Below are 17,610 nucleotides of genomic sequence, written 5' to 3'. Positions count from 1 at the left end.
ATTACAAAGGGTGGCCTCACCCCAGGGACGGGCAGTATTTCAAATACAAGTATTTGAAATACGTTGTCTATTTTGCATTTGTATTTAATTACAAGTTGGGTAATGTATTTGACGTGTGTATTTAAATACTAAAACGTGGGAATTTCAAATACAATTGTAATTAAATACAATTTTGTGGGCGAAAATACATCCCTCAAATTTATTGTCACGACTCAATTTTCTCATCCTAAGACGTGTCCAAAGCAGGAAGAAAACTACGTTCTGCACCGAATGCAGTGTCTCTCTATCAAGCACAAGCGTTTAGCGACTTTGTGATTACGGTGCTACTAGGGCAAGAATAGTGACGAAATCGACGTTCACAGGCAGACTGGCTAAATAAGTGCCAATGACAATTTGTGATGCTTTCAAGCTTGATTTCAATCCATACTTTTGCCTGGAGCATTCTAAATGCGCGGGTCGTCCAGATTTTCGTAACTGGTGCGAGTTGCAACAATAAAAAATTATCTAGCTAGTGCTGCGCGTCTTAGTCGTCTCGGTTCTCTGTTGGTGTATACCAATATGTAATCGACAAAAAAGCTGCTTGAAGCTCTGTACTTTTTTCACCTATTACGTCTAAGCTGATTACATTTTTTTGTGATTATATTTCTATTACGTTACCAGAGCCTCGCACACTAACTCCCGAGTGTGCGATGCAAAATTAAAATGAGATACCCAGAAACCCGTTGCAGGTGCCCTGAAGTCGCTGACGCAAATTTTGAGGAATGTATTTGGAAAAGTACTTGGAGGAGACCAAATACATTTGGTTGTATTTGTATCTTGTACTTCAATGCTTTTTTTTTTTTTGGAAATGTAATTAGATTTGTAATTAAATACATTTTTGACGAACTATTTTGTATTTGTATTTCGATACATATTTCCAAGTATTTTGCCCATCCCTGCATCATCCTAGCAAAGCGCACATGAAGGCCCCTATGCAGGACAACTAAAAGCGCGTGCGCAGCCAAGAATACAGCACGTGATTTACTCTCGTGACCGCAAAACTTTTTTCCACTGCAGCCTCCACAGATCCAGGAAAACAAGAATCAGAGAGGTTGTGAATAGCCTTGGCGCACGCTACGCTAGCTGTATTCTAAAGTTTCCGGCTTGTTTTTGGACACTTCTAAGTTTTTTGTAACATAAAAAAAGCAACTTCGAGGTGCTGTTATACATCAAAACGATCACTCACAAAGACGCCATACACGTTTCTACAATAAATAAACCGTTTTAGTCGGCATAAATGCCAACTAACACAGCCACTCCTTGCTTTGGCATAGCGCGTCGTCTGCTCGAATCCTACCAGCTCAGTCACAGGAGGGCGCCAGCAAGGTGGCGCCACCAAGACATCTCATCGCCAACAGGAGCTCGTGTACAGTCGCGATGCCATTAAAACTTCATGTAAAAAAAAAAAAAAAAAAAAAAAACAGGTACGCATGGTGAAGTTTCGCAGAGCTTGTTTCCGCATTTATAAATAAAGTACTAATAACCTAAAAAAACATATTTTGTCTTTCAAGTCTAACTTTAGCTCTGTACGTGAAATTGGGTGGAAGCTAAGGCGGAGTGAGCCAGGGTGAATATTTAAACCTGTCTTGGCTCGCGCGAGTCAAGACACCGTCCGTCTTAGGGCCGAGCACCCTCGAGCAGGCCCATACTTGTATCATGTATCGAGTTAGGAAAGCGGATGGCGTCCGCGTTAGATTTCTCACTGTGTTCTGTCGCACTTGGTATGTAACACAAACACGCAGTAATTATTATTCTTTGTAATGCGAGAGCTCCGCTCGTAACGCTATTGGCAATACGCGATGTCGACAAAAATAAGGTCCTTACATGCAGTTGGGTTCGAATACGTTTCACTGCGTCGAGTGAGCAACAAGCGGCATACGAAGAACGAATGACCCGGTTATTCGCAGCCGCAACGCGCTTCAATGGCCTCAAACCAGAAAGAGCCGCTACAGCTCACCGCGCCTCTACGCTCATAACCACTATAGATTCTACCGAAACCGACGGTTGACCGTTGACGTAACCTTAAGGCGGTAAAGCCGAGCGTCAGTTTCGGCAGCTCGATTTATTATATACGAAATATTAAGCTTCAAAGAACTGCATAAAAGTATTAATCATATTGCCAAGTCCCTCTAAAGAGTCTGAAAATGCCTCTCTCTAGAAAAGTTCAATATCGTCGTTATGGCCCCTTTAAGTAAATTAAATGTATACGCTCCCCTTTAGAGCAGAGTGTCGCGATGGTCTCAAAATTTCAACTCCAAATATTGCGGGAAAAGCGACCGTCACTCTTGCAGGAGACGCGACGGACGCGACGACATGAGGTTACAGTTCCCCGCGCATGCAGCGCCGTGCGTTTCCCTAGTCCTTCGGAAACACGGGGGCACTGCGTCCTCGGTTCTTGTGTGTCGCCTGCTTGTTGTACACGGTGGCTTTTTAAAACAGCGCTTGCGTCATGCAATCTGATGCGTATAAGGAGCAGGCACAATGGCCGTAGGTTCAAAGAGCCTCCCCTTCGTCAGACTTTAGTGTCACGTCTACATTTCGCGAACTCATAGCGAACGATAAGTCCCACCCCAAACCCGGAGCTCCCCAAAGTCCCTTCGCCGCGAGCCCTGTACTCTGAAACGAAAAAGCTGATACCGTGGCTCCGGAATTTAGTATTCTAGTTTAGAGTAAGCTTAAATGGTATTCAAAGCGCCACCCGCCCGTAGCATCTATGCAACTTCCATAACGTTTCCTGCTCTTCTTGGATGCCAATTGTCAATAGAGAGACCATACAATGAATGGCGACGAACGCAACACAAAACTATGACGCTTCGCGAAAATAACTGAGACTGGGCTTTTCGACAGCTGGGTATCAAAGTTGTTGCTTACGCAGTCTTCGTTTGGGTGTCCCGTGTGGTCGCACTCCTGGCTCCCGGCGAAGGCTCTAAGCCTGCGGCCAGGTAGGAAGATATGAGCGACGGGTATTCACTGACATAAATGCGCACTAAGAATGCTCTTGCTACTTAGTCAGAAGCATTTTAGGTCAGCTCGCTGCAGGTACGCTCGATGTTGCAATAAAGCAAAGCGAAATTTGTTACATTAATGTGACGGCAAAGCGTATTTTGGCGAGGGTAATCGATAGCGTGTATATTTGAGCTATACATCAAAGAAAGCAGCAAATACAATTGACGATTGCTTGACTGCGACGTGAGCGGGCGCCGCCACCGCACAACACTCCGAAAATGACAAGGGGACTGCGGACGACGAAGATATAAGGCTCACCTTCTAACTGGATGATCTAGGATTCTAGGTCAATGTTCAAACCATTCATACGAAATGCGTCCACTTACAAAAAAATCCTAACCTAACGTCACCTAAAACAAACCCACCTAACCTAAGCTAAGCCTAATATAACCTATCCTAACCTCATCTAACCTAACGTAAACCTAACCTAACCCTAATGTAACTTAACCTAAGCTAACCTAACCTAACGTAACCTAACCTAACCTAGACCTAACCTACTTAACCTAAACTAAGCCAAATATAACCAATCCTAACCTTATCTAACCTAACGTAAACCTAACCTAACCTTAATGTAACTTAACCTAACCTAACCTAACCCTAACGTAACCTAACCTAAACCTAACCAACTTAACCTAACCTAAGCCTAATATAACCTATCCTAACCTCATCTAACCAAACGTAAACCTAACCTAACCCTAATGTAACTTAACCTAACCTAACCTAACCTAACGTAACCTAACCTAACCTAGACCTAACCTAATTAACCTAAACTAAGCCAAATATAACCAATCCTAACCTTATCTAACCTAACGTAAACCTAACCTAACCTTAATGTAACTTAACCTAACCTAACCTAACCCTAACGCAACCTAACCTAAACCTAACCAACTTAACCTAACCTAAGCCGAATATAACCTATCCTAACCTCATCTAACCTAGCGTAAACCTAAGCTAGCCCTAATGCAACTTAACCTAAGCTAACCGAACCTAACCCTAACGTAACCTAACCTAACCCTCATGTAACTTAACCTAAGCTAACCGAACCTAACCCTAACATAACCTAACCTAACCTAAAGCTAACCTAAGAAAGAAAGGGTCGCGCGAACGTATCCATTCAACGAGACCGTTGGTCGTAGGCAGCGAGTGACGAACGCCTCGCTAGGCCTTTCCACCGACTTGAGCGATTGCTGAAGTTGTTGGGATTGTTGTCGTTGATTCCGGAATTTGTGAATCGAGCAGGCTTCACCGATAATTGCATTTTCGAGTGCGCATTTCTTTTCGTTTCCTGGTTGAAGTCGGGAAGCGCGCGAAGAGCACGTGGAACTGTGCTCGTGGGTCTCCACGGCGAAGATTTCAAGCGGTGTTGTCGGCTATGAAGCTATCGTAGGATTCTATCGTAACTTACATACAACTTCCGATTGTATCGCTTGGCGTATACATTTTTTTTTTTTTTTAGGTTTCGTTTTGTGCACGTTTTACGTGATAGCAAAACCTAGTACACTTAGCGAACAGTTTATGCTGCAACGCCCTAAAGCACGCAACGAACGCATAGCAAAGCGGATGAAATACCTGGCCTCGTCACGTGATACTGGTCACTACGTCGCCATCGAGCGATCGCAGCGCATTAATGGGTCCCGCTCGGGGCTAAAAAGAATATTCCGCGCGCTTCCTTTCACTTAAGTGAGGATAAGGAATTATCCCCAGTGATAGAAATGCATTAAACTATAATGGCGATTAGAGCATAGATCTTCCAGCGCTCGAAGCGCTGAATCGCTCTAGCCAATTGCTCGTAGGAGTAATTAAACTCCAGTATTTAATTTACTCTAAACAAAGTACTAACCGAGTTCCGCACTGAAGTGTAATTGCAAGTTACTAATAAATGTAATCAAATCACAGCATTTCAATTACTTCAAATCAGGGATGGGCAGTATTTCAAATACAAGTATTTGAAATACGTATTTCAAATAATTTGTGTATTTTGCATTTGTATTTAATTGCAATTAGGTAATGTATTTGACGCGTGTATTTAAATACTAAAACGTGGGTATTTTAAATACAATTGTAATTAAATACAATTTTGTGGGCGAAAATACATCCCTCAAATTTATTGTCACTGTCCAGAGCAGGAAGAAAACTACGTTCTGCACTGGATGCAGTGTCTCTTAATCAAGCACAAGCGTTTAGTGCCTTTGTGGTTACGGTGCTAGTCCAGGGCAAGAATAGTGACGAAATCGACGTTCACAGGCAGACTGGCTAAATAAGTGCCTGTGACAATTTGTGAATCTTTCCAGCCTGATTTCCATCCATTTTTTGGCCTGGAACATTCTAAATGTGCGGGTCGTCTAGATTTTCGTAACTGGTGCGAGTTGCAACAATAAAAATTCTCTAGCTAGTGCTGCGCGTCTTGGTCGTCTCGGTTCTTTGTTGGTCCTATACCAAAATGTAATCGACAAAAAAAAACTGCTTGAAGCTCTGTACTTTTTTCACCTATTACGTTAAAGATGATTACATTTTTTTGTGATTGTATTTCTATTACGTTCCTGGCAGGGTGTTGGAACGAAATGTTTTTCGTTCCGTTTTCATTTTCGTTCCGTACAAAAAAGTTCCGTTCCGTTTCCGCTCCGGAACGAATAATAAATGCTCCGTAACGGTTCGTAACGGTTTCTTTCTATGAAAAAAAATCGCAACAAAAATTAAAAGGAACGTAACGTTTATTTTTACACAAAAATAGATAATTCAGGCGCTCTAGAGGAATCCGCGGAAACGACATTGCTTCTGAGATCATGTTCATTGCCTTGAGAATGAGATCATGATCAAGGCACCGAGCATGATCTCAGAAGCAGCACGTCATCAAGTGTGCTCGGTGAAAGGCAAGACCTCTGGTCCGATAAAATAAATTTCAGCGCCGAGAAGGCCCTGAAGGCCCATAGGGATGAAGTACACTTTTGCAACAGAGTCTAAGTATCCGTATCGAGTATCCGTAGAAAAACAAAAGATAGACATCTACAACGCCGGGTCAAAAACTTCCCGCGCTTGCCGTGATCTGTTGTCTGTCTGTGTCGTCAGAAGAAAGCATGGAGGAAGAGGGTGCAAGAGCCAAGGATAGCATTGCGAGCGTGTGGAGGCGTCGCACCACCGCGCTCTCATTGGTGGGAAGCAATGGCGCCTTGCGTCATGTTTTTTGTTTCTCGTTGTATTTTTTGTCTTTGTTTTTGCTATGCTTGTTCGCCCGGAGTTTAGACGCGGGAGCGATGGCTTGCTTGTCTTCTCTTTAATTATTGTACAAACCAACGACTGTCTCTTCGCTGCGTGAAACGAATTACTGAAATACCTGATATTTTCCCTTGAACCGAAAACCGATAAGAAATTTTTTTCGGTTTCACTCCGGAACAAAATAATAAATAACGTTTCGATTACGTTTCCGTTCCGCCCAAAAATATCGTTTTTTTCGTTTTTCGTTTTTGGTTTTCGTTTTGTTCCGATACCCTGGTTCCTGGAGCCTCGCACACTAACTCCGAGTGTGCGATGCAAGATTAAAATGGGATACCGAGAAACTCGTTGCAGGTGCCCTGAAGTTGCTGACGCAAATTTTGAGGAATGTATTTAGAAAAGTATTTGGAGGAAACCAAATACATTTGGTTGTATTTGTATCTTGCACTTAAATGCTTTTTAGGAAATGTAATTAAATTTGTAATTAAATACATTTTTGATGAAGTATTTTGTATTTGTATTTCGATACATATTTGCTTGTATTTTGCCCATCGCTGCTTCAAATAAAGCGCTAGCCAAGCCCAGTCCAAGTGTGGCAGCATTCTGTCCGAGGAATCTCTTACATCTCAATGACCTTGTGCTGCTTGAGCAGCTCGTCGTAGTACTGACGTCGCTGAAGGGGCGTCATGTCGACCACTTCTCTGAAGAACGGCCGCACCCTCGACATCAGCGGCACGTAGCCCGGCCGCCCCGGAACAATCTCTGCGAATATTAGGAACGCAGAATATGCCATAGGCAGAGTTACGTGTTTTCCAATAAACTCAACAGAAAAAAATTGCCGTTAATATTTTGTTAATTCGGACTTATCCAAAAACAACTCCAAATTTCGATGTCATGGTGGCGAAAAAACACACACAAAAAAACTCTCTGCATTCTACCAGCGTGTCCCAAATCGCGGCCAGGCTCTTTAAATCGATCGCAAAAAAAAAAACATTTTAAAAATCGGTTTCTTAACTTATCGCGTTCCGATTTTGTACAGCGTTGGCCACAGGTGGTGCTTGCTTTCTATAAAATTCGCAAAGAGCAAACTTACCTGAGAAAAAAGTAGAAAAAGAGAAAGGCTTAACTCTTATGGAAAGCCAGCGAAGCCACCGGTTTTCAATCATCCGCTTTCAGATTATGCCTTTGGATTATGTAAGCCAAAAAAGAGGCTCTAGGAATTTTTCTCAACGATACTTTGTCTCATCCTACGATGGACTAAAGGCCAAAGCCACGGGCCGCCAGGTCCAATCCCGTTCCACGCTATACTATGACACTCTTAACACTGATGAGGGGTGGACGAATAATGCTCCGAATCCAAAAGCGCCGTATCATTTCTATAGCTTCGATGCTGCAAAGAGCCTATATGGCGTGGCTTTCTGTGCGACGTAAAATTGTTGAGTCAGTTAGTGCTCTTCGATTCGAGCCACTGTCCACCTATCCCCTGATCAGTGATCCGAGACGCGGGATCCGATACGTGCATCGAAGCAAAATACCGCACAGTTTCTAAGGGGCTCGTGATTGGATCGGGCGGTCCGTAGCATTTGCCTTTAGTCCATCGTAGGGTGAGGTGAGGTATAGTAGTTCCGTCATAAAGGTCAGAACTCAACAGAGGGCAACGCTTCAATACAGACCCGAAAGAACATGCTATTATGATTATTGCTGACCTAAAACGAAATTGAGCAACGTTTACTGATATAAAAAGTTGCTCTTTGACACTAAAATTATTTATCATCCAATAAAGATTGTGTTAAAATTACGTTTTAGTGTTAAAGAGGATGAATTTTTGGCTGCACTTTCAAATGTTCTTAAAAAAATCTACCCGCGAAATTAAAGAAGAAGACCAGAATACGCAAGCGAGCGCGTGTAGATGTTTCTTTGCCAGAAGTTCGGATACATTGTGTTGACGCCTAACGGTGGTGCATTTGTGCTACGAAACAATGTATTTTTGCCCTTTCCTTCGATTTGCATGCGAGCCCATCAGAACAAACGTTAGGCGATAGCCTTTTGTATACTGATAATGCCTGCCCAATAGCCGGTTGTCAACTTTTACCACTGGGGTGCGCCGCTTTCCCATCTAAGAAAAACAAAAACGTGAGCGATGTGAACGACGCATCTCTCGTGCGTCCTTGCGTTCTTGGTGCTATTTTGGGCTGTTGTCGTGGCAGCTGTAGGTCGTATTTACGCTTTTTTTTTTACCACGCCTTTTGTTGAATTTTAGGCAGTCCCGCAAAAGCTGCCAGGGATGTCACGTCCTGCGACCCAAAAGAAAACCCGGGATCACGAAAGGTGACTGAAGCCGATTTTGACGAAAGACTGCGTGCCTAATTCGGCTGCACAGGAGTATGCACAAAGCAGCCTTTTACGGCAAGCATTATGGAAGGTATTTCGAGACAGGTCTTCCTTAATGTCCTTACGAGTGGATCCCAGCTTGGTTTGGGCCTCTCTGTAGTCAAAGCTGGATCAGCCCATGTATCCTTTCCGACCTGTTTTGGCGGTGCTTGGCCGGCTGACCTGCCCAGCTCTCTCTCGCGCTACTCGAGGTAGTGACGAGCGCGCGACGACAGGCACAGTACGCCATTGCGAAACATGAGCCCCGGCACATTTAACACCTTCTACACTGCTTAGGGTACTTCGTAGCAGTCGTGATACCAAAGAACTCTGGCCACTGAAATTCGTGTTTACCTACTGCTTTTCGCTTGGTAATTGGCCTCCGAAATAAAAAAGAAAATGAAAGCCGTTTACAACTCCCTGTAACGCCGAATTAGAGCGCAGCTCTTGAGGAGGAGTAGGGAAGGGTACTGAGGGGGCTGGGGTCACGTGGCCCCTCCCCTCTCCGAGGTCACCGAAGCTACCCGAGGTCCTCCCGAAGTCCTCCCGAAGGAACCCGAGGTCCTCCCGAAGTCCTCCCGAAGGAACCCGAGGGGGGGGGGGGGGGGGGGGGGGGCGGCGTAACCGCGACCCCCCCCCCCTCCCCGCCCCGAGGGGGGGGGGGGGGGGGGAGGGGGTGGGTCTCGGTTACGCCGACGGCGACGGCGACGCCGCTCAAGCCGGAAACGGGAGCCTAAGAGCTGCGCTCTAAAACTATCAGTGCTTGCTGTTTCGACATTTAGACAGCTTACCACCTCGGCCATTCGGCTATAATTCGTCTTGGGTCATACCTACCGTCCACTACATTTATTTACAAATGCAAGCTGAGTAAGTCCCTATTCACCCACTATAAGATATGCGTTCCGAAAGTATTGAAATCGCGTACATTGCGCAGCAGACAAGCATCGTCTTCGCGCCCCTGGCGATGATTATGTGAAGCAGTCGAAATGGCGATAAAGCATGGAGAAAACAAAAATTGGGCAGGCATTGTCAGAATAAAGGGGGCCATGGTTGTGCATTAATTTCGATTAAAAACTGCACACATATCGAAGCACCCATCAAAAACTGCAACAAGTTTCAAGCCTAGAATCCGAGCCGTTGTCGTGAAAACAGATCGTGTATTTTCTCCTATGAAGCCTGTATTGCAAGCGATATAGCTCTTCAACTAAGAGAGATTTAATACAAATCGGCCCGACCCTAAACTCTGCCCAACTGTGCTACCAAGCCATGTACGGCTGAAAACACCCTATTCCACATAATCCAACTGGGATAAATTTCTAATTTACATATATTTCTTTCATATCAAAATTAAGACCGATTCAAACGCCAGCTAATATCGTCATTTCTGATGGCCGCCAATGGGCCTCAAACTTAACCTTGGGTCCAATTCCGCAGCGCGTGGGATTCGATTTGTAGCGAACTATTTAGATTCTTTTGGTTGCTTTAGCAGAGGACAAAAACGTTTTCCTGATTTATCTCCGTGTCCAAGTAACACCTTATAGCACAAAAAAGAACACATTCTTTCCTCACGTCAGCAGACGACTCGTCAGTTAAAACGGCTCTCCAGCACAAGGGTGTATTAAAACTAAAGATGCCAAATTAGTATCCCGAAGGGCACCACAAAAAAAAAAAAAAAACAATACTGCTTTCGCATTAGATCGCCTGCTACGAATTAAGTCCCGCGAGTGAGGCAACCAATAACAAGCTTAGATTGTGAACGTCTGCTACTTCACAAAAAGAACAACCAACGACCCATGCTTCTTTTACAAATGTCAAGTCGTTTTGTTGTCCATAGAAACTAACTTTCACCAATGAAGGAAGGAGTATTAGGAACAAGCAGGTCCGCGGTCGCGTGATCTCTCCTACAATTTATCTGTAGGTGAGTTAAAAACAAAATGTTTCCCGACTGTGATCTCCATTGCTCAGTTACGCTAGCCTAACAAAAAAAACAGTTACGTGACGTCTATCAGAATTTGAGAAACTTCTAGCTCTGACCCGAAGTGCAAAACCGTTCTAAACAATTCAATCATCAATATATAACACGCCTCAAGGAATCTCAGCAACAGTAATGTATCGCTCATGAACCATATACCTAGACCAAAATTGGGATCCAAGCGTGCCGCCTTAAATTAAAATGGGTATGTCGTAAGTATTTCTTACCTGGTTCCCAGTCTTCTTCCGTGAAGGTATTTTCATTTGGGAGTTCCTCGAAGCCTTCTGCGAGAAAAAAGCGTACATTTAATTTGTGCTCCAGGAGTGCCGGCTCTGTTTATGACACAAGACCAACCTACCCTCTCTGGCAGATTTCACGAGGATTCAGTTGTTGCGATTATGGACTTTGACAGCTCAGTAGACTCTTTTCAACCCACTGCGACAACTGGTTCGCCATAGATTAGTCAGGTAAACCCGCCAGTAATATGAAGGTGAACACTTTACCTGGTTTCCTGCCTTTTTTACGGCTCCCTAAAGCTACATTAATTCTCAACGTCTCAAATGGTACGTGGCTAAGGGTCTAAACTTTGCTTTCAAGCCCTCTTCTGGAACAGAGCTTGTTCCAATACTTGTAGGAGCGTCAAAAACAAGAAGAGAAATGTTCACCTTCATATCGCTCACGGGTGCACACTGAGCATGTGTTGGACAGAAGGCGTGCGTCAGCCTTCGACGTGAACTCGGCTCAGCTCGAATCGAGAAACTGCATGCAAGCTTCGTGCCCAAAAATTGGGGAATAACGATGCTTCTTGATGGGGATGTCGAAAAAGGCCTATTTCCAGCTATTTTCGGAGTCCTCTATTTTCTGCTGCACTGCAAATGCTATAGTAGCTTTCGCGGTGCTACGACCCCGCACTGCTGCGAGACCATGCGGCTTCGTCTTCCGTCCCATTCGCGGGCACTCGCGTAGCAAGCTTTGACAGAATGGGAGCACTGCGGAAGCTACGCTAGACTTGACAACGCAGTGCAAAATATTTGACGCTGAGTTCTAGCAATGTTCGCGACCAAGAGCGTCGCTGTAGTGGTTAACTTTCCACATCTATCCAAACACTCACCATGGCGTCTCAAAAAGGCATTAATTCTGGTTTCAACGGCGGAAGTAAGAGGAATGCCAGACTGCCAACGCTGAAGTTGTTGATTAAAAATACGATAACTCTAACCTTCCACCGAGTTTTTTACCCACTATACTAAACTTGCCTTTAGCGAGTGATGATAGGCAACCAGGAACACAACTCGTGCCGTCACAATGAGGCGAATTTTGGTACGGACTTTACCTCTGGGAACATGCACAAGAGGGCGCCACCGAAACATCTCGGCACTAACAGTAGCGTCTCAATGAACAGTGTTCAAAACCGGGACGACCCTGACGGCTGTAGGGGCTTCTGGGAACAACTGTCAACGAATGACTGAGTTTCAGTTTCCTCCACTGTAACGTGGCCAATCCCCGACCCAGAGGATGTGCACCTGCCACCTCACCGCAGCGTACCTCGCTCTAGTCTTCGTGATTCGACGTACGAGTGCAAGTGATGCAGTAAAAGTATACGTTTATTTTCGTGACTTTATTAGGGCATTATACATTCGAGTTGAAGGCACCCACGTCACAACAAGGAAGCTACACTAACCGCCCATCGGTGTACGTCGCATTCCTGCAACAACTCGGTTTGTCTGTTTGTCTTCAAGATTTCGGGCAGGGCCTGTACTAAGATTAGCATTGTGCGTTCACAATGTCCTTGTTTTAGCTGTCATGCATATCTTACACCATTTCCATTGTTGTGACACGATTTTCTTTGACCTTGAATAACTCACTGTCAAGTGTTGGGAAGTACTTTAAGTACATTTTGGCTTAAAATATTACTTTTAGTGTGTTTAGAAAACATGTACATTACTCGAAGTACCTTCTCTGAGTATGGGCAGTGCCCACAAAACTAAAACGGAATAAGCGAACTATTTCTTTCCCCACAAGAGCGCTATGCTGACGGAAGTCGAGCAACGGATTTGGGATGTATCACTCAGTAAATTATCCTAAAATGCTAGGTCAAGAAGCCGTTATTCAGATTCATCCTGGATAGCGCTGCCATGACAAACCACAGTTCCTCCGTTTCGTATAAGATGGCGAGCACAGTACTCATATACTTTACTTTTTCTGAGGCTTTCCGAGAAAATAACCACTAACGACTTCAAAGTACTTTTCCTAAATTTGGTCTTGATAAATTTGCATCGCAACATGATGCTTTGTAAACCCTGTGGATGTACAGGGGATATTTTATCCTCACCAGAAACGCGAGCAGACGACGCATCGTTCCGCTTCTGCTGGGGGGAAAACTTTCGCTACTTCTTGCTCGGTGAGTGCAAGCGAGGAGGTTAAAAAGATTAGAAGAGGGCACTTCCCCACGAGAGGATTTATGCAGAAGCTATGGGGCGGGCGTCATGCTCTCTTCTAGAACGTTTAACACCTTTGGGTGCAAGCCAGTGCAAGCAGAGTCAAATTCAAAAGCCGAAATGTCTTCTCAATTTCGCGCCCTTTCTGAAAATACCTGGGGCGCCCCCGACTACCCCTGGGGCAACGCATTCCAGAATAATAAAAAAAACAAAAAAACACTGTGTGCAAGAAAATTAAAGGGCGCCGTGAGAGATGTGTTAATAAGTACTTTTACTTTAATGTAAAACTACATTGTATTTATACTATTTACTTAAAGTAGATTGCGGCCACGCGGTGTACTTACTACTTTACTTGAAGTAAATAACGGCTCATTTACTTTGTCTCAAGCAGCATGCACGAAGATACTCGGCCAGTGTAGTGCCCGCGCCGGCCCAAAGGCGCTCCCGATATCGGCCAAAGGTCCACTTTTGCACCACGACCCGATAACCCGCAAAAATTGGTGTACCGTCGATTCGCAACCGGCTTAACATCGGCGCAATATCGTGCGAATGCTCCAACAAAGTACTTTTTATATATACTTTACCCCAAGCTGTCACCTTCGTTAAAGCCACGAAACAAAAAAAGTACACTTACTACATCACGTGAACACGAGAACCAATCCACGAAGGCTACGGCGCGGTGGGGTGCGACTGCGAGGTAGAGTTTCGAGGTGTCCGTGGTTGACCGAGGTACAATGGCGGAAACCGAAACTGAGATCTTCGTTGACGGTGGTTTCCCAGAATGCACCTCAGCCGCTAGGGGCGCTCCGGTTTTGTACATTGTCCATTGTAAATAATCTCTACTGGTCGCGGCACTGGGGTGAATCTCGAAACCGCGTCCGGGTACAGCGACAGGAGCGGATAGGGCAGACACCTGCTCAGCAGTTTTAAAATGGCTGAAGCTCGTCTCCGACTAATGCGCGGTTTAGTGACCCCCACCGCTTATCCATAACATTGTTTTCTAATGCCTCAGCCCCGCTAGAGCGACAAACAGCAACAACCGACCAAGCCCAAGCACGTGCAGGATTCACGCCAAAGGTACTTTTGGCAGGCTTGAAGTCTCTCTGCTCGTGAGCTATACTCTGTTTCACACTTAGCGTTCAACGCTGTCAAAGCTACTGGCGCGAGCATGAGGCTTGATATCGTTGACCATTTGCACGCGTGCTCGTGCGAATGAAATAATCGACAAAGCAACGCGCACCCGTCACTAGCTTTGACAGCGTTGCATATTAAGTATAAAACGGAGTGTAAGCATTAGTGATTGCAAGCTGGCCAAAAATACCCTTCCGTGTATGCTTCTCGTTTCTGAGACTTGTCGGCGTCGATTGTTTGCGTTTCTCACTCACTCACTCACTCGGACATAAATGGCCACAAAAGAGCCCCCGCGCAATGGTGCTTGCTGTCCAGCCGCCAGTACCTGCAGGTACTGGCGGCTGGTTGGAGAAGCGTCAGCGAACAAAGGCTATGGCTGGTCTAACAAACTAGGCGTCTGCCGCATACAAGTCCACTGCTGTAGCAGTACCATCACATTCCGGCACACATCAGCATGCCATACGCACTTCTGGAAATCACCCATCCGATATCGAAGGAATCCAATTTCAACGATGAGGAAAGTATGCATTCCAGTGCTTACAAATCACCAGCCCAACACGCACGTGTTCGTCACTTAGAAGAACTGATAAATCACGAACTAATCACATCAAGATTTGATTGGCAGGGCTCTTGTGATGCAAAGCAGAGCTACACTTTGTTTTATACTTGCTTGAAGCAAAACGAATGCTACGAACGCGAGGCCGAATCTATGGGATGCGCCACTGCCAGTGCTCGCGCACTGAAAACAACTGCTAAGAGCTCGTGCTCTATACCCTTGCCTGTGCTCTGTCCCGTTATTGTGGATATTTTGTCTCCACCCGCATTGTGGACATAGGGAATCACCACCCGCTTCATAAAGCATAGATAAAAAAGAGCACACTTCCCCCAAAATTTAATCTGGGTCTCGAGGACGATCGTTGAAAATGGCACCGACCAGACGCTCGTTATTGGTGTATGGTCTATACCCATTTTGTGACTTAGCGTACAACGCTGTGGAAGCTGCCGGCACGGGCTGTGGCTTGATCTTGAAGAATTAACGCATTCTCGCGCAAGAAAGATGCAATTTGAATTGCATGCTTTCGCGCGATGGATTTCGCCAAAGTTCTACGCTGAGTATGTCACGGTATAAAATGACAGCTGCGTTTGAGGTGTTGCAATCCTGTCCCAATTTTCTTTTTCCGAGTCTTCGTATTTTCCAGTAATTATTTGTCCGTGTCTACTTTGTTTCACTTTATACGCGAGCGACGCCGAAGTTACAAGTACTAGCATCTTGCACTGAACGATGGATGCACTACATGAGAGAGAGTGCTTGTCAGGAACGCTGAAAGCACTGAGCTGACTGCTTCCGTTAGGCTCTTCAACGTCGCCATCGGTGGCATGAGTACGGACGCGTCGCGACGCCAGCAATACCGACGCCCTTTTGTGTTCCAGCAACCATGTAACACCACCAACAATGCACTCGCCCCCATCGATCGACACAAAGAGTAGTGACCCAGCACCTCCAGGAGCCGCATTGCTGAATTTTTATATGACATCCGCTGGAAGTCAGCACCGGGCAAAAAATGGGCGACATCAATATAGGCCAACGGGTTGTTCACAACCAAGCCCGCGTATCTAAAGACACCGGATATCGGGAGGGTGACTGCACCTGCGCAGAAACCAGATTTGCCAGAGGCGCCTCTGCATGCACCCATTCGACACCAGCGCCACCGTGTGTTGCTCCATTCGCGACGAGAAGTTTCGGAGGCTCTCTCTCAGGGTTCCTGCCTCTGGAGTCACGACCTAGACTTAACGAAAAGCAATTCGTCTGCTTGTCGCGCAGGAGTTGCGGTGACGTCAGAACGACGCCGAGCACTGATTGGCTTTGATTGGAAGGATAGTGAATAGACCTCAATGTTAGTTGCCTCGAGGTCTGCCCACTATTTTTTTCAATCAGTCAATAAGAGCTCGGCGTTCGGACGAGCAGACGACCTTTCGCTCCGCATTAGAAGCAAACGACAAGTGCGATGGTTCGTGAAAAAACCGAGTAGAAGGCTAATCATCACGTTCCTAAATCCGTCGGAGGTTGCTTTTATTTCCGCCGATGAGAGCAGAACTAATCCTATACTCAAGACGTGAGCGTTTAACCAATCGTGCCGATCAGAACGACGCTTTTGGCTGCGCACGTCACTGACACTAACATGATGAGAACAGAAGGTAGGTATTTCAGTTGTCCCGCCTTCAGCGCGAGCTTCCCACCTTCCACGACACCCTGGCGTTTCGTCAGCTTCGAGCGTGCATACGCTGGAAGCTCGCTGTCAGCGGTTGATCTACCCAGCGCCCAACCAGGTATGTGTACGCGTCTCGCGCCACCATGGAGCTTCAGCGTGCCCGTCATATGAGGTGTCAGTCTCTTAGAACCGCCGCCAACACAACCGCATCCCCACGATTCTAGAGCGTCGTAAACGTAATCCAAACATTTGATTATTTGCCTCCGATACCAGGGAAGGCAATGTGGCGTTCGTAAGTGTAAACTGCATGGATCGGGAAGTTTTGCAGGTTATGGGTGCGGTTATGGGTGCCCGCGCCACAACCGTTTTGAACTGATTTGGTGAGCAGATCGGCAAGCTGCATGCATTTCGTTCAACCCATTATTGAATGTGAAATTGGTAACAGCCTCCCGATATTTGGTTTGTCGGAGGGCTCATAAATTGTCTTATAGAAGTCGAGGCCTTCGCCTCCCTCCCAACATCCCAACAAGTCGATCTACGCGACCCCGCCCAGGTTGTGGCAGCATCGACGCCAGCGCGTGGTGCAGCGTCTCTGAACGGGCGCGACGCTAGCAGGAGGCGGCGTTGCGAGATCCTCTAGCAACGGTGTCGTGCGCGGCCACGGTCTTCTAGGTGGTACTGGCTCATACCTGGAACGCTGAAGCGTCTCGGAGGAGGTGCAGACGCCGCCAGCGCCGATGCCAGGGAGAAGGGATCCCTTGGGCGCGCTGCGTTGCTGGAGGTTCTTCGCGACGACCTCATAGCGGACGCTGGCTCGACTGCCGTGCAACAGGACCGCCTCGCAGAGACAGATGGAAGGGAACAAGAGCGCGAGCAGAGTGCTCGAGACAACCTGCGCGTGCTGGCTGTCATTCTTTCTCAAACGCAAACGGTGTATTCCCAGGGCACCTTAAAGGGGGCGATGGAACTCTCTTAGCACTTTGCGCGAATACCGTTTAAAACTAATTTCTGACGTTAATGACCAATGAAACAAGCGTTCTTTTTCACCACACGCTATCGAAGTCGCATAAAAAAGTAAAGAAAAACGGGCCAGCGTTCCCTCCCTCCACTCGCAGCCAGAACAAGCGGCCACGTGATCTGCAGCCAATTATAGGCAGCCGGCAATGGCCAGGCGGCGCCACGAGAGTACTGCATTCAGCGCCACAAGCGGAGGCGTCTCTGTTACTGGGGCGGCCAG

General features: G+C 46.2%; 1 protein-coding gene across 1 annotated transcript; it reads right to left on the bottom strand.

Annotated features, from left to right (window-relative positions):
* Positions 1-2,796: 2,796 nt before the first annotated feature.
* Positions 2,797-17,410, bottom strand: LOC8053957. Its single transcript, XM_042289639.1, has 4 exons — positions 17,063-17,410; positions 10,825-10,881; positions 6,879-7,017; positions 2,797-2,971 (listed from the first exon to the last, which is right to left on the bottom strand). The coding sequence occupies exons 1-4, from the start codon at positions 17,283-17,285 to the stop codon at positions 2,797-2,799; spliced, it is 594 nt and encodes a 197-aa protein (XP_042145573.1). The 5' UTR covers positions 17,286-17,410.
* Between the last annotated feature and the right edge of the window lie 200 nt (positions 17,411-17,610).

Source organism: Ixodes scapularis, unplaced genomic scaffold (genome assembly GCF_016920785.2).
Source record: "Ixodes scapularis isolate PalLabHiFi unplaced genomic scaffold, ASM1692078v2 PGA_scaffold13__105_contigs__length_92229423, whole genome shotgun sequence".
In the NCBI taxonomy this organism is placed as follows: domain Eukaryota; kingdom Metazoa; phylum Arthropoda; class Arachnida; order Ixodida; family Ixodidae; genus Ixodes; species Ixodes scapularis.
Note: the sequence above shows the minus strand (reverse complement) of the source record. Positions and strands in the feature narration are given on the sequence as shown.